This window comes from Aphelocoma coerulescens, chromosome 4, assembly GCF_041296385.1.
Source record: "Aphelocoma coerulescens isolate FSJ_1873_10779 chromosome 4, UR_Acoe_1.0, whole genome shotgun sequence".
Lineage (NCBI taxonomy): Eukaryota > Metazoa > Chordata > Aves > Passeriformes > Corvidae > Aphelocoma > Aphelocoma coerulescens.
Window position 1 is genome coordinate 13,854,032 of NC_091017.1, and position 18,404 is coordinate 13,872,435.

At 37.0% G+C, this 18,404-nt stretch overlaps 1 protein-coding gene across 22 annotated transcripts in view; it reads right to left on the reverse strand.

The window, feature by feature from the left end:
* INPP4B (inositol polyphosphate-4-phosphatase type II B) overlaps positions 1 to 18,404 on the reverse strand; it is a 390,079-nt gene that overhangs the window by 71,295 nt on the left and 300,380 nt on the right. For 19 of the 22 annotated variants that reach the window (XM_069012745.1, XM_069012738.1, XM_069012735.1 and 16 more), the window contains one exon: positions 9,064 to 10,434. The exons of 2 other annotated variants lie outside the window; for them this stretch is intronic. In XM_069012745.1, the coding sequence (XP_068868846.1) occupies positions 10,260 to 10,434 (175 nt within the window). In that variant the 3' untranslated portion in view covers positions 9,064 to 10,259. Of the gene's footprint in view, positions 1 to 3,736; positions 9,030 to 9,063; positions 10,435 to 18,404 lie in introns of those variants that run through there. One more of the 22 variants, XM_069012737.1, reaches the window with a different exon arrangement.

Below are 18,404 nucleotides of genomic sequence, written 5' to 3' on the forward strand. Positions count from 1 at the left end.
GTATCAGGATTTGCAATCAAACTCTAAAAGCTTTCATAATCTTTGGATGTGATTACAATTCTTATCAATTATAAGAGATTGCCTTGATGCATTCTTGCACTCCTTACCTTCTCAGCTGAGCACTGTCCTAGTCCCTTGCTGTTGGGAAAATGTACAAAGTGGTACAACCCTTTTTCCCTCAAAATCATTTTGCCTGTGCGAGAATATGTGTGCACCATACCTGTTTGGCCAATCAGCCACAGCTCTTACAACAATCCCATTATTTGTTCAAGGTTATTTTTAATATTTATGTTGATAAACGTGTAGTCTATGTCCATCGTAGCTGCTACCACAGTCACAAAGCAGCAAAATCTTCCAACTCCAAGAACATCTCAGGTGAAGACAAAAGCTGAATGCATTCTAAGGTGCAGAGCTTAGACATAACCTTCCTTACCTGTCCTTGACTAGTCTGGACATCTCTTTGCTCCCTGATGTGTTCTTATTTTTTATTGCATGTTTATTTGCTGTGTGTTTCACATACATCCCATGAGCTGAACTCTGAGTTCTGACACATAACCACCACAAAACAGCTGCTCTCTGAACAGAGAACCCGTGTGCCATGATACAGTGTTGGGGTGAGGGGGGGGGCAGTTGTGCTTGCCCATTAATCCCCAACACTGGAACATAATTCATGTTACTGAGTGGTAAGAAGCCTGGGATTTATTGAGAGGTTTCTTTTGGGATTACTGAGCTCCAGTTGAGCCTGGCTGAGAGCTGCTGTATTACAGAGCAGGCAGCAGAATTTGGCTGCTGGAAACCAGCCCTGATGTTAACCACAGTAACATCAGTCTCATCTTTGTCACAAAGACCTTGAGTTCCCATCTGGAAACAGAATCAAGTCAGGTGACTCAATTTATATACATCGTTTGACACAACCTTGTCACTATTTCCTGGTACTCTGGTCTTGTTTGAAAAATAGTAAGAGCCAGACTGTAATGTTTCGTACCAGAGAGAAGATAAATTCAAATAGAGAGTATTGAGAATCTCGATTTAAGTAGGAAACCAGACTTAAGCTCCTATTTATGTGATGATGATTTTTAACTGCTGATAAGTGCCCACGAAAGTTAGGTACTACATCTTACTAACAAAACCAGATTCCATTCAGATGCTTTTGAATATTTTACTCCACTAAAAAAGTCCTTCTAAAGAGACTGTGGTGAAGGCATATATTTCCTTCTGTGTGCAGGTTCATTAGTGTCAGCTACTTATTGTAATAACTTACAGGAAACTGCCATCAACTTCCTTGCCATGACCATGCATAAATTCTTCCTGTGTGGGGCCTTGTACAAACAAAATGTTTTTTGCAGTTATGAACCAAAGTTCAGGAATGTTAATGATTCTGAAACCTCTCACAAAATCTGGTCCTTGGAGTTTCTCACCTGAAGTGCCCCATTTCTGATTCTTTGCTTGTGAATGATGACTTCAGGACCAGACTTTAAACTTTTCTGTCTCTAAAAGAAAACTTCTGAGGAGTGGTATCACCCAAGGGGTGAATTCTGCTCTGCTTATCTATGAGAGTTGTTCTAATTCTGTTCAAATCAGCAGTTTCAATTGCTTTGCAGTGCATAAATTGCAGCAATCAAAATTATTGTTCCATGAAAAATGGATATATATGTGGACTTTGCTGGGGAAAGATAGAATGAATACAGCAGTATTCTTTCTTTGTTCTTCTGTTATTCTCCCAGCCTTGCACCTGCAGACTGGTACTGTTGGGGCAGACACTTAGGAAAGTCATTGCTACTGGGACAGTATTAGCCCCTTCCTTCCTTCTCCTACTGTCCCCTGACTGAAGCCTTTGGTTTTCATGAGAGACTCAAAGACACACGTGCACCAAGCTCACAACCTGTGAGCAGAGAGAACTCCCCTGACCAAGCCCACTTCAGTCAGTGACGACAGAGTTATGCGGGGGAACAGCCAGCTAGGTCTTGAGATCTTCAAACTCCTGACAGGAATGGCAGACTCCAGCCTGGGAAACACCTTCTCTTTCCCATTTCTCTCTCTCTGTTTTTTCCCCAGAAGCAACTTACCATTAGAGTCAGCACATGCTACCAGACATGCTACAAGCTAAAGCTTTGTTCATGTGAGTCTATCTTTGGTGCCACACTTCCGGTAGCAAAACTGTATTTGACTGCTAGAAATATCACAAGTTCCATTTTTTAACTGATCATATGTCACTGCCTTTTCCTATGCTAAAACATATAAAAAATATTAAAACATAATTACATAATGTATGTATATACATGTAAATAAACACATGGAAGAAATGTTTCAATTCAAATTCTTATCCCTGCTTACTTAGAAGCAGTTTACATCCACTCCTCCAATAATGTCAAGAATCTTCCCTGCAGCAGAGCAAGTGTACTTCTCATTTATGAACTGGGTTAGGACCAGGCACAGCCAGCCTACACAGAAATGCATAGGGTCTGCTTAGCTGGGCAGAGCAAGCAGCACACAATCTAGTTTGCATCTAGAACCTTCTTGTTAATTCCATTAACAGCATCTGTCACATAACTACTGAAGGCTGTGATTCATACAAGATCTGTCATTAAACTCACAGGAAAGCTCTTGCCTAGCAGAAGCAGCATTTGTGCACACATTCTCTTAGCGGCAGCAATGGTCAGCCCAGTGCAGAACACTGCAGACTGTGGTTCAGAAACATCAGGTCATACACACAAGCATGCCATGAAGTAACATTGTAAAGGGAATTGGTGTAAATATATTTTTACTATCATATTATTCTATCATCTCACTACAGCTGTAGGTTCTTTCTCTTTTTCTCTCTTCCATTGTCGTGAGAAGAAGGTGGCTCCCAGTTGACACAGACAATAAAATCCATAAGCATGCAAAGTGACACAAAGTAATTTTAAAAGACTTTCACTTTTATTAGTAAGAGACAAAAACCCTAGGCACCTGTTAGCTGAATACTTTTTAACTTATTTCCATAAGAAACATTAATTTCCAGTGTTTACTAAAGGTTATCAAGAACCTTGCAAATAATGAAAATCTCACTGAATATATCTCAGTAAAACTAAAAATGCTAACGTATAAACAGAGATAATAAATTATGCAACAACCTTCTACTCATAGTACTGATAATACAGACAAACCACATTTTATCATGTACCCAAAAAGAAGATCTGTTTGCTATATTTCAGCCAATGGGGAACTTACCTTTCATTGTGGTGAGAGACCGTATAATAAATCTAGACAACAGCAGCTCAAAAAAACAGCACAGAAGTAACCCATACTTATTTCCCAAGGTCCATCACTGAGATGGTGAAGATGTAATACCAGACAAAGCATGGCACATCACCTTTTTAAAAGTCTTCATTATGAAAGGTGTTGATCCCACCTGAATTTACAGATCAACACTTATGTAAAAGGGATTTCTTTATGGGCATGTGAATGTTTTGATTGCTTTGAACTAGAAAATGCATAACCCACTTGGTTCTGAGATTAAAGCTGTGGTAAGACTAAGAAGAATAGGAACTATTAATTTTTGCCCATTTCAGGCTTTTAACTGTTGTATCAAACTTTTCTTAAATCCTTGCTCCTAGCAGTGGTGAGACCTATGAGTGGGCTTCCACCAACTCCTTTAGGAGGGAACACACTCTCATCAGCATGGACAATCCTCCTTCTGGGCAACACCACCACAATGACAATGAAAAATGAATAACAAACAAAAAAGTCAGAAACATAAAAAATAAACATTACATTTATTTAAATAAAAATATACACACAGTGTACAATGGACATGGCTTACAGACAGCAAATGAAACAAAAATGATAAGTCCTGAAATATAAAAAGCATTGGATTGCTATAGTTGTGCTTCATTTCTCTGGAAAAACACATGCTGTGGACTGAAGTCCTGTTAACGTTACTTATACACAGCCCTGTGTGCTCCAGAATGTAAGACAGGAACATCACAAGGGACAGCTGCACAAAAGGAAAACAAGTACCAAAGTAGTTTGGGATTTTAGAAGTTTTAAAGTCAGACCATTCATAAACAGAAGTGCTGAAAACTTTTAAAGCATTTTGTACGCATGGAAAGAGTAACCAAACACCACTGCCAACAGTTAGAGATCTAAGTAAGAGCAGCATGGCTCAAATCTCACCACTCTGAACCCTGCATGTCCAGGGCACTCCTTCATCATAGTCAGACTCCTACTGTAACTCTTTCTCCCAGTCAGCACACAAATCCCAAGCCTTATGTTTCAGCTCTTTGGAGTAGGGAGACACTCGTTCACAAATGTCTTCTAGTTTATTTATCCTAAAGTATTAGCTCATATCTGAGCAAATGCAAGTTTTCAACCTTGGATCATGAGTATCATGCTGATTCATGGTTGTTTTATTACTTATTCAGCAGATGCTATGAAAGAAAGAGGAAATAAATGTCTGAGTGCTGCAGAGTGCAAGCTGAATGCTCCGGCAAAACAACAGTCGAGCTGTTGCATGACTAAGGGAAAAAACCAATGTTTTAAGGACTGAAGTCTAGGAAGTTTTTTTCTCTCTAAAAAAGCATTTGTCTGATTTTTTCTTTTGTAAACACGCAATATACAAGGTAAGTTTGGGTTTTGAAGAGCAGCAAATTTCTTTAAAGCATTTTCATTGTAAACATCTGCTTTTAAGCTGCAAGGAAGTGAAAAGCAAGATGCAAATTCATGTCTCATGGCATTGCCTATACAGTATACTTCTTTACAATAAAAAAAAAGAGCATAAATACAGATATCAATGGTTTCAAGTTTACAACATAAGCAACACAATAGACTTTTGAGACTGTTAACTGATTACATACATTAATTCACACAAGTAATTTTGCTGCATAGTTTTTAATGCAATTGCTTTCTTTATTACACTGGTTGATGTTGAGTGCATTTTCTGCTTTTTTTTAAATGGACCATAGGAATTCTTGGAACTTGAGTTTAATCTAGAGATAAAAATAAGATTTTCCTGAAACTTTTAATTGGCCTATTATAGAGTAGGCTTCAAAATGAAGTGTTGCACTTCTTTATACCTAAATTACTAGAGAAAATTTAGAATACCATTACAATTAGTTCCACTGCAACTAAGTGAATTTTCATCAGGAGAGATTGATTTAGACACAAAAAGTGTTTGTTAATTTCCTTGTTTCACTTATGTAATAGCAAAATTCAGACAGTACAAAAATTAACATTGCAAAGGACTTCATTAAGGCTATTTCTCAGTTAATATTTTGTTTCAGTTGTCCTTCTAAATTAATTGGTTTTTTTATAACACAGACATTGCTAGTATTTCATCAAAATACACAGCTTCACATAGGAAAAATCATATAACATAATTAAAAATTTTTGTTTCCTAATTGCTCCATAAAAGCCAAAGTATAATCATTAACAAGGATGTATTTTAAATTCCTTAAAAGACTTCAGAAAAAAAGAACATACCTATGACTGACATTAAGTAGGTAGGTATGTATTATAACAATATTACAATCATTTCTGGGAAAAAATAACTAACATTCCTTTCCTTATTTTTTTAGGCATTTTAGACTAGCTCTCTATTTAGACATTACTCTGTGGTGCAAAACCCCCATGTAAGTGTGTGATGCATTGTACAAATATTGAAAGCTAGAAGCCCTTATTTCAGGATTCCTAAAGACAGATCCTGATTTGATTTCTACAAATAATATCTTCTGTAAGACAAGATTTGGCTTTAGATGCCAGATGTATTTTTTAATTTTCACCTTTTAGCCCTTGAGAACTGCCCTCACCTAAAAGCAGATTATTTGATACCTTACCATAGTTTTAAGAGAGCAGGTATGGAACAGTTTCTGTGAAGCCACCACCAAAATCACTATGCTTACCTTATCCCTTTGCAAAACAATAGGATAAATAAGCAAACAATGTAGTTTGCTTATAAAAATTAATTTGTTTAGTTTTACTCCTCTGATATCCACAGTGAGCTGCAAGATAATGTACAAGACCCCAGGGATGATTTAACTCCTCTGTTAGGCCTTCAAACAATGCACAGGGCTGGAAGCTGCTACAATGAGTAAATGTACTCCAAGTAATGCAACCATCAACCTGCAGGAAACCCTTCTTTGTTTCTTCACAAAAGGCAAGCCAGAAAACCCTCAGATTTTGAATCCATGGTCACCTGAAAACTCAGCTGATGGCACAGCCTTTGCCCACAGGGACCACAGTAGCTCCCAGCAGGCAGTGACCAAATAGCAAAACATTTAGGCCTGTTTTGGTACTGAAGCAATGGGGCTTTTTCAGGAGACTTGGAACATTTAATCAGGTTTTACAAAGCTCTCCTGACCTACAAAAAGATGTTCCAATCCAAAAATTAGTGAGAAAAAATTCAGTATTATTTAGCACAAAACCCAGACAACTCTATTACAATGGCCCAAGCACAATGAAGTTTTACTGCAGCCCACTGATGTGGCATTTGGGGTTTTGTCTTAATTATGTTTAGCAAATATAAGATTATTTAATTTCACAAGAACATACTGTGAATGGCTGTTAAAACAAAAAGGGCAGTAATCCAGTGCCAGTTTTTCTTTTTCCTCACCAAATCCATGGCTTTGACGTGAAAAACAACTTCAACATGAAAATAATATGGTAGTGACAATGGCAATTCAGAACCCAGGTAGGATTAAAATGCTGAGGCAAAATCTTGAAAGACCATTTTCCTGACAAGAAAATGTAGATAATTTCATATTTTGAACTTGACAGAATGCCCATGGGACTCAGATAAAGAACTGTAGGTACCTATAGCACCCAGCAGGGAACACCATCCCCACTGAGATTTTTACAGATAGTTTCAGGATTACTGTACAACAGTTGGCATTCTCTACTGTATACTTGGGGGTTATTTCAGAGGTCCATGAGGAATTTATCACTATCTCTAAACTGCACATGCAGGGCTTTTGGAGCTAATAATAAACATGTATGTAGTGAGGGCTAGTGCAGCAGTCTGACAGAAGAAAACACTACTTTTCTAGGAAGGTTTACGTTCCATAAATCCACAAAAAAGTTTCATACAGATCAGCTACGTTATATTCATAGACACAAACACTAATTTATGCACATATCCAGCCACTCAATGAGTATTGCCCATTTCTACTGGTACATGACAAGAAGAAATCAAGGCATTATGTTCTCATCTGAGCTTATCTGTGATGCAATTCCAAGTCTTCAGACATCGACTGAAGCAATGCATTCCAAGAACAAGGAAGCAATTAATGATAGCACATTATATAATAGAAATAAAAAACTAATGCACCAAAACACTACTTACATTACCTACTTTTCTTTGGGAAAAAAGTTCCAATTAGTTAATATATTGTATAGGTGAATTTCTGGCTCCACTGAAGTCAATGAATATTAGAACAAGGAAAAGGCTTGTTTTCCTACAAGCTCCAAAGCCTGATCTTGCAAATATACACAATGGATTTCATTTTAGCCAAATAGATCAGTTCCATGGGATCACCCAAAAAGAATTTCCAGAATCAGGCTCTTAAATTCTTACTGTTATAGTTACAGATTTATACCCAGTAATGGGTATTAATGTATTAAAAAGAACAAATTATAACTCATGGTGCATAGAGATTTCTTTGACTTCCACAGGAGTGAGCAAACATTACCTTCTTTATCCATGGCAATTACAATTTCCTACAGATGCTCAAATTCCCAGGATATTTTCATTAGGATAAATTTCTCATACTTCTGCTCTAGATATGAAAATGAATGCATTACACAAAGGTCAGTAGCCAGTGAATACTTTTAGTTTGTATTTCTCTCTGGGAGGCAGAAGAAGGTAATAAATAGACACAATTAGAAAACACAAACGTTCTTTGCAAGACAAATTTCAGGGCTAACACAAGCTGGCAGAGCATTAGCATTCATTTTTAAAGCTGATAGTTCTTCATCCTAGAGTATCTACCTGCAGCATTACAAATTTGATATAAATCAGCTGCAGTGGCTAACTAGTCCTAATATAGCAGTTTACTCATAACATTCATTTTAGGCTCTGTAATAACATACATGTTTTCATAGCCTAAAAATACATTAACTCCTGTGCATACAATTTATTTTGCTTACCACTAAAGAAAATTTACTTTTAAGGGTTAACACTAAATAGGAACTCAAATTCAGGTCACCTTACTTGTGGAATTAATCTCCCTGATTTCAGTGTGATTTATGTGAAAGTGAAATAAGTGGTATTTGGCTGGGGTATAGAAAACCAAGAGTTATACATCCAAATGAACTGCAGGGAATCAGAATGGAATTACTGAAATTATTAAAAACATATTATGAAGTTACCATGCTTACATAAAGAAGCTAAATGTAATTACCAAAATTATATTTAACCCAGGTATTAACATTAGCATCTTTCATAAATACTTATCTGAAGGATTTAATCATTAGTGATCAAGGCCTCAGTGCTCTGCTGGTTCCAGAAAACACCTTTTCCAGCAGTAAGAGACCCCTTAAATCAAGTCTCAGGGTTTGGTTTGGAGTCTGAATGCCACCTTCCAGATTGCTAAACTCTGTTCCTACAGCAAATGCCATTTCCCTTTTTAATCTTTAATCAAATGACCCCAAAAACTAATTCCAGCTGGCTTATGACTCATAGTAACCTTCAACTTCACAGAGATAAGTTGAATATATTTGATTTTCAGGATATCCAATCCATTGCTTTTTCATGGTATTTATTTCATAATGACTAACCAGATTTATTTTACTGTAAAATGATAAAACCTGATAAAAATAGCACCTCCACTGGTTATACATTCCCAATTCACACGTCATAAACAGCAGTTTTTATATTCACTAATTAGCATGATGTATGCTCCTGATTACACTTTTGTTAAACTTAGGTGTCAGCTTTTCCATATGTCCCTTCTGGAGGTCTGTAGTACTTTGGGAAAGCCATCAGCTGTATCATGTTGAATGCATACTTTCTGCATTTGACATTCTTCAGAACATTCTCTATGCGGCATCCTTCTCTAGTGAAAAGGGGAAAAAGTACAACTTCATGAAACACAGAATAAATAAATATGCTTTATTTGGTCATTGCAGAGTTTCAGCAACAGTTGAAGTAAAAATAACAAAGATTCAACTCTACATTTTTGTTTTCCACGAGTGATGATACATCTTACAAAATTAAATCCAAGGCCAGGCCCAGTACAGTTATTGCCCTCAGAAATAGGTGATAAGATTTTCCATCCCCCCTAATATATCTGCCCTTGAGGTTTAAAGTTCAGTAAAAAAAAATTAAATACTTTAAGGATACATTTTGTTCTAATTCCAGAAATATATTTGCCTTTTAAACCTTTTCACACCTTTTTTTTCCAATTTGTTAGCTATATATGTGCGAGTATACGTTGCCTTAAAATGCGCATTCTAGGAATAAGGCATTTTATTAAGTCTGGCCCTAGACATTTGTGAAGGAAAGTTTCATCTCTGGTTCATTTCCTGTATGTTCAGCTTTGCAATGAAAAAAAAGAGAGAATGGCTTTTCAAACAGCCCAAGCCACCTCTCTGCTTTATAAAGGAAGGATGTTCATTCACATACAGTACAAAAGTCACGAGTGCCAAAGTGGTGCATCAAGACATAAACAGGACTTTGTTAAAAAGAATACAAAAGTGTCTTGAAAGCAAAAGCAACTAAAGCAACAATTACAAACAGGTTAATTTCATTACAAACCAGAACTTACTCTATTCCATTTAGTTACTCTACAGAAAAGGGTTAGTCGTAGCAAAGTAATAGTCATTTATTAAATGAAAACAATCCCATCAGCTAGTAACAATGAAAAAAACACAATGAAGGATAAGTCTCACAAGCCATCGCCCTGCCAGATTTGTCCAGGGGTTAGATTGTGTTGTGCAAATTCATTTAAATTTTTTTTTTGTCAGACTAATTACTCTGGAATGAGGGGTTCAAGCATTCAGGATTCCACAACTTCTATACAGTGACAGCATTGTAAGTGGGCTTTCTTTGCGCTAATTACAGTGGGAAAGCTTTACCATGAACAGAAAGGAAAATCAATTCACTCAATGCATAGTATACTTCTCGGAGTTCAGAAAAAAAGAATGAAAACACAGTACATTTCAGACATTGGTATCTTAAAGATGAATCCTTGGGGTCTGAGACTGTAGAAATATTACATCATAATTCCTTTTTTCTAGAGTTAGTTTGTTGCTGTTTGTAGAAAAGAAAAGAACACAAGTGAAGTTTATTGATATTTGGCTAATAGCAAAGCAAGACTTAAAATAAGCCACACAACCAGCAAGTGTGAGCTGACAAGCAGCAAGGCGACAGGATAGAAGTGTCGAGAAGTTGGCTTGTTATCAGTTAGACAGCCTGTTTCGGGATCATCCGATTCATTCAGTGCTCCCTGGGTTTGTCTGCTGTTAAACAGGGGAAGTTAGGAACAGATAGAACAGCATTTAAGCAGCAAAGAAAGCCAACACACAGGTATTTTGACAAAGTGAAAGTACATAGCCATTTTGATGAAATAGATTTATCTAAGTACTTCCAGTATAACTCTTGTGTTCTACAGCTGACATGGGAAGCACGAGGACTGGGTGGCTACTATGATATTAATCCGGCTAGGTGCCTTGGAGTAGTATTCACAAGTGAACATTAAATAACTTCCACAACGGACTACACTATCACTAAAATGAACACACACACTGAACAGAAATGAAATATGGAAGTTTAAAAAAAGTTAAGGAAGCAAAGAAAAAAAGATCATGAATATGTCACAGTGCAACACTGAAAAAATAGTGTCTCCATGGCGTTCACAGGTTTTTCAGGCCTGCTTCAGTATCTATTAGGAAGTTCACTGGCAGAAATAAAAAGGGCTAACACACTAACAGCTATTCTAAAATAGTATTAAATGATGACAAATTGACTTCAAAAATTCATCAGTGCTGGTGACTCAGTTTCAAAGTCAATAGCAGTTCTTTTTATTTAAAGGTTTGCACTTACTTCCTGTAAGTAAATCACCTTGTATCTTCTTCAGTCAACTCAGGGAGGAACTAATCTGCTTACAATGAAGTTCTACTGAATCACTCTTAATTGTGTTGTCACTGTCCTACCAGAGCAACAGGGATATTTTCACTGCTAGGCTTTCCTGTTGTAGTCTTGGCAGCTTCTCTACAAGAAGAATTACTTACACTTCAACCACACTTCCTCAATCCCTCTGAAGATTACTTGCATACACTCAGGAGTTCTGCTTATAGACTTCCTTTGGGCAGTAAGGACTGGTAAGATTTTTATTTTTCTATTTACTATGAATATCCTGTGATGAAAAAATAACTCCCCATTTTTTTCTGTGGACTTGAGAATATCCAAATATATCAGATGACAACACAGTGCCTTTTCAGAAGCACATGTCCCATGTATTCTCTTTTTTTCAAGAAAGAAAATGTTGGCAGACATAGAGGCTGTGGGACAGTAAAAGGTAATATCACACAGCCCCAGGTAAGATGCAAAGGGTACTCTGAAGACAGCAGCAGTCACATCACCTTACAGAAAAGCCTGCCTTTCTGACTTGTGTATTAAGTCACACACTTGCAGGTTGTGCCTACAGGGATGAACCCTCCTACTTCTGTGGCGCTGGACTCCACATCTCAACAGTGTGACTGTCTTTTATCTACATTGCTACAAGTCCCATTAGCATCACTGAGATTTATGCAGGTGTAATGATGGAAATACAGATAAAAGCCATTTGTTCTATTATTTTTTCCAATAGAAAAGCCTACAGTACATTTGTTCTTTGATATGCTGAAAAGAATGATCAGTGTCTTTTAACATAAAAAGTTCTATCTTCCCCCCAGGAAAGTGACTGTGAACAGCTGATGCACAGGGACTTCTGTTCCACAAATTAGTCACATAATTCTATGCATGATTCAATAAGACATCCTCAAAATAGAGCAAGAGGATCCAACTGCATTATTAGCTACCTAAGAACAGGCTGAGCAGAATAGCTAAATATGCTTTTAATTTAAGAGGAATATTTGATCAGGGTCAGATGTCTTGCTAGGCTCTGCCAGTTTTTTTTAATGCACTGCAGTGACAGTGCCTTCCAACACACCTTAAAGTGTCCTCTGCAGTGACTATTAAACAAAGCAAGGCCCTACACCCAGCTGTCAGCATCATAACACTTATTTCCCTGGCTCATCCAGCCCTGGAGAAGTTTTACTGCAGACAGCAGGAATCCCACTTCTGCCCTGTCAGCTGGATTTATTTGGCTTCTGACTGACAGCACAATCAGAACAGAGTGCTACATGTTAAGGTGTGAAGATTCAGTTTCAGATGTTATCTCAATGACAAACTGTACTTTAACACCAAAGAGAAGGAAGAAGACTCCCAAAATAACCAGCAAGCTTGTATTTCACAAACATATACGTAATTTTAAGAGGAGTAGTGAAAGCTTCCAAGGCTGTAACATCTGGAGTCATGAACACCCCACCAACCTATCATACAATTTTTATTCATTTACTCTCAAATTGTTCATTTGAGACTTACAGCACAACACAAATACATTGTAACAGCCAAGGGTGCTGTAAGTTAATGACAATATAACCATTTCAGCCTGCCTTCTATCTCATTTGATGTTTTATCATCTTAAACACCTATTGGGATAATGCTGCATGCTTATCAAATGAGACAAAGGCAAAACAGCAGGTATTTTCTGTTGTTTTGAAATTCAGATGATAAATTGTTTGAACCTCAAAGCAGTGAAGCAGAGATGATGAAAATGGTGTGAGGAAAAAGCCTCACAAGTCCTTATAGAGTAAAGCGCACACATGAGGACACATTCTGGCTTTTGATTATCAGTCATACTGACACTCCTGTGCAAGGTTTTTGGAGGAGATGATTTTCATACCTTGGGATGTATGCTTTTTTTTACAGCTTTTCCAGCTCCAGTTATTAGTGACACTGGAAATGCTGAACTGTCCTACAGCAGTTCTTAAGGTAGAATAAATAGGCAGCTTTCTATCAACATGGGTCCCATGTGCTAATGGTGACTACAGTTTGAATTCATGTCCTACTGCACTTGTACTTTATGGGAATTTTCCTTTTTTTTGCAGACAGACTCAAGCAAGCAGTTTCTGGTCCTGCTGTGTTTGCTGTGTTTTTCTTGTCAAGCTCCAGTGCTGACACAGAAAAATAGCAAAAGTGAGATGCTTCTCTAGAATCCCATCTGACAATAGCAGAGACATTTCTTCAAATACAAAGGGTTGCTAACAGTTCTCAGTCTTACATAATTTTGATAACTTATCTGTTGTTTATATTTTAAGACAGTCAAATTCAGAACTTTCAAGAAGCAGCTTCTCTAAAGAAGTTTTTGGAATGAAAGCACCTTAATTTCTACACTAAACATGTTACTGGGATTGACTGAAACACTTCAGAGAATAATCAACTGTATCAATGTACAGCACTACAAATCGAGAAGGCAGCCTTAACTTTTTCAAAGAGAAAAGGTGGGATCCTTGTGAACATCTAGCCATTACAGAGCTGCTTCACTATAACGTCTAGAAGAATAAAACATGATTCAGAAGGAAATAAACAGGTCTCAGCCTAGTCCTGAAGGATTTCTGTATCAGAGCAGAACTAAGATAAAACATATAAAGGAATATGGGGCAATAAAATTTTATGTTGAAAGATAAAGTTGATATGATAAACCTCTGACAATTTTTAAAAATAAAAAATGGTTCTGCATTGTTTCAAAATGGAAGATACAGGAAGGGAACCATCAGAGACTATAGATACAAAAAATGCTGCTAGCAAGGATTTTCTTGCTATTTTCTAAGTCCGTGAGAGACTTTTCTCTCTCACAGAAGAGGTGGCAGGGAATGTAAACAACCAAGCCACCTGCAACCTTGAAAAGTCTTATAGTAGAAAAATATTTTGACAATGGATGTTTTAGGATTTTAGCCAATCACCCCCAAGGGGTGGCTGATCCTTTGTCCAATTAGACTATAAAGAAAAAAGTCTATAAAAGAGTTTGTAAAATAATTAAATAGATCAATCTTGCTGCACAATTCCTGCCTGCTGGATCTTGTCTCCTCCTCCTCCCTATGGCTGCAGAACACGGTGATATACCCTGGGAACCAGGCCTGCGGTAATAAGAGACATTTTCTGTATCAATGATCTTTACAATTATTCTTTTTCTGATGCACATTGTTGTCAGTAACTTACATTTTTTTCCCTCAAATCTACACGGCACTAAATAAAGTAGAAGATGCTAGAAATCAATCTTTGCTGCTTACATCATCCTATAATCTTAGTTCAAAACAACCAACATTATTAAAAATGATGAGTAGTCTTAGATCTAAGAATACTAAGGAATTCAGTCAGTGATTTAGAGACAGCTGCTACTTCAATATACACCAAAAACCCAGACTGTTTATCAAATTGTCCCACTAAACCCCCTCCTCCTGTTTTACCTTTTGTGCTGCAAGTTTTTCCCCACTCTTTGTGCTTGTGCTGGCATCCTCTATTTCCCTACTCCTTTCTTTTCTCATGTGTTACAACACGTAACTTTTCTAATGCATTATCTAGGAAATAAAAAGGAAAGCATACCATATAACGTGAGGCTTGACCACTGAGTTGGACTGAGCAGCAGATTCATGGTGTAGTCATGATGACAAGACACTTAGATCTTGAAAAACAGCTATTATGAAATAACTGCAGGTTTTGAGCTCAAAACTACTATGAGGTTTCATTCTGTCCAGAGCTAAAAATTCAATTTTGAGGAAGTGGTCAGAAACAGCAAGCTACTGGAGGCTCAGCTGTGGACAGGGTACAGATTTTAAGCACTATTATGGACAGGCCATAACAGTTCAGCACAGAGCAACAGATTAAAAAAGAAACCCTCTTGCAGCAGTATTTAATAACAAGCAAGAAGACACTTGGTCTTACAGCTACAAACCATATCCAGAAGAACCCTGCTGTCTTATGTGATCACATTGACAGACAGGGATCCTTTGGAAGGAATGCTGAATCAAAATTCAATTTACACAGTTCCTCTTTTCCTCCGCTGTGTATGTGTTCTCCTTGAAGTCAAAATAATTATAAATGTGCAAATTTCTGACCTATTTTATCAGCTTAGCTGTGTTTGGATTTCCCAGGGCAAGTGAAAGAGGCACACACCCTGCACTGCAGCCAACAAAACAGCACAATTCACTCCAGCTTTGGGCTATAGAAACATCTCCCAAAATGCTGGTTCACCACAGAACAACACTCCTACTATGTGTCTATGTTTATTTTTAAAATACCATTAACTCAGAAGAATAGGTGAAAAAAGGGCAGTTTCAAGCTTTATATCTAACATGCATAAAACATATGCTATATGCTACTGGATAATATACATCTCTACCAGTGTTAATCCTAGCATTTCAGAAAGCTCTGCTGATGGCAGAAGAATTAATGTTATACTTTGTGACTAATAAAGAATGCCTGCAAGAATGTTTTTCCCTCAACATTAAGAGTATCTATGTGGTAAAAATTGACAGAATTGTTATTGTGAAAATATAAGAAACATAAAGAAAAAATTCCAGTTAGAATCACAATTTTTGTCACAGTAGAATACGTTTTATGTCAGTGGTGCATTTGAGACACCTACATTAGCAGGTTAAATCCACCCTCAGCAGCTGAACAGCAAAACCAAGTTGACTTTCTATGCCTGTGTCTCTTAATCTGCCAAAATGGACAACCAGATACTGCCACACAGGAACAGTACTTGGTCACGTCAACTCACAAACTGCCCTGGAATCACTTGAGAGTGCACTAAATCTGCCCAAACTGGTCAGGAAACATTTAATAATTTCACTGTATAAAATGACTGAGATGATGTTCTAGACTCTATCCCCAGTGGTTTTTAATTACAAGTGTGGGCAGAGGCTTCAAGTCCTGCAAAGTCATTGTGGTGACTGTGTGAGAGATTAGCTTCAGAACTGAAAAGTGATGGGTTTGCACAAGAGATTCTTCTTTACCTGTCAAGACAGCTGAGCAGTTTTTGAAACATGATTTTCACCTCTATTATACTCCAAGGAAAGGATTTGCTGTTTCATTCTGCTGTTTACCAATACTGCTCTGCAGTATTACGCACCAGTTCTACAAAGGTTTCTCTTTCTATCAAAAAGTATGGTTCTAATAATCTTCCTAGACTCTCTTCTATAAAGTATTAGAATTACATAGATATGGGAATTTCTTAGGACAAAATTACAATATCTTTCCTGACAAACTTCTCTTGCAATTCCGCTTGAAATTCAGTTTGAAATTCAGTCCAATGTACACCCAAAACTAAAGCAAATGTGGTCTATATCTTTGTGCAGGAAAATAACCAAACAAAACTTCACAGGTTTTACCTTCAGGTAAGTTCTGAAAACCTACAACATTTCCCTTCCATAAGGTTATGGCACTGGCATAATTGGTTAGCAAGTCACACTGATTTCCAGACTGTTTCTGTCACAGTAAGAAAGTTTTACTGAAGATGTGTTTATATATTTAGGTCACATAGCACAGTGAAACATAAATCCATGATAAATTCTTTCATATGTCTAATCAGGTTTAAATACCTTCTGTTGACCATGAAAATAAATCTTAGTGAATCATCCCTTTTCTTTTGGCAGAGATTTTTTTAGTCTTTTTCTCCATGATGAGGACAAGTAGCAAAGCTGATTTAAGAGGCAGAAAGGGCTTCCTATACTAGTTAACAGACATGCATGAAGGATGATGCTTAAAATCTGTCATTCATTTCTAGGTGTTCAAATCTATGGGTAGGATGACAAGGTCAGAGAACTGTTGTACACAGAGAACTGGTGTACACAGAAGATCATTTAATCTATGTTGCATCTGTAATTTGGGTATTTTAAGGGAGGAGGGTGCTGAACAGCAGGAATTCTAAATCTGAATGTTGTGACTTGCTGGTTTTTTGCCTGCAACTTCAGTTTGAGATATACAAAAGGAGGAATGTGACAGCTTCTGATTAATGACACCAACCCGCATAGTCTCTTCATGGGATTAACCAAAGTGTGAGTCATAAACCACAGGCAAGATCTGAAAACTGCTATTCTGTTCCAGCTAAATAATGCCAGTTCATTAAAAACTTTCACCTAACTCACTGATACATTTTTTAAAAAACACATTAACAGTTTGAGATCTGATCTGTTCTGATCCCAGCTGTTCTTTGAGCAGCACACACAGTATGTGGGTATATTTATACAAGGGGAATTTGTGCACATTTAGATTCCCCAATCACAAAAATAAATGTACCTAAATCTGATTTTAGCTGCTATCAAGAACAAAAAATGTAGCCTTGCTTTGGTTAGGTAGGGAGCTACTCAAAGCAACCTATCCAAAAATGCATAGGCTGGGATGCAGATTGTAGCAACCTGGAGATTGTATCCCAACAGTCCTACCAATAAACCACCTTCTCTTCTCTTTAGTAGGTAGATTTCAAGAGAACTTCATAAAATGCAAGGAAAATTCTGTTTGAATCCCAAACATACTACTTCCATCTACTTCCTTCAGGGCAAATGACAAAGCTGGATAAAATTCTCACTTAAATTCGTTGAATGCATTTGTTGCCTTTTCTGTTAATAGATACAATATGGAGACTCAGAGGAATAAAACTTTTCTATGAGAAATTAAGAGTGAATATAATTCTTTCATCTTACTTGTTTTGTTTTAGTATCTTTTTAGAAGATGCCTAAAGTTTTTGGAGCCTGTTCTTCAGAAGGAAGCAATTTTCTTTCCCAAGTACCAAGGAGCAGAACTGAAACTGAAATATTTTAAACAATATATTGAATACAAGCTTTTTTTCTTTGGTTGTTAACTTGCATTTTTATTTGAATGCTACTGCAGATTTGTTAAGAAGTTCATTGTATCTCACAAAGACAATATTAGCACAGACTTACTTTTTAAGCAAAAATAGCACTGCACTGACAGGGAGAATTAAGAGATGAAAACCCATACTGTTTTGCCCCTGGTATCAAGAAAAAAAAGACTTTTGGAAGATTTGAGATCACTAAAAACTAAAAATTCAATAAGCCATGTATTTACCTTCTGCATCCCTAAATATTTGCTGGCAGCAAGGAGTAAATAATTTATAACACAGGTGCAAATATCTTCCTCTCTGTAATTACGCTACAAATTTTTTTTATTTCTTACTGTTACAAAGAGCTGAAGGATGTGGTTTTGCTCGGTGCACTCACAGTAATTCTCAGTTTGCCGAAGATGAAAGATGCAGCTCTCAGGATAAGCTCTGTGAACTACGCTCAGGACTCCCTGAGCAGAAGAGGAGTTCACTATGCTGTCAGCATCACTTAACCATGAGCTAAGTCACTGACAGATGAAAAAAAAA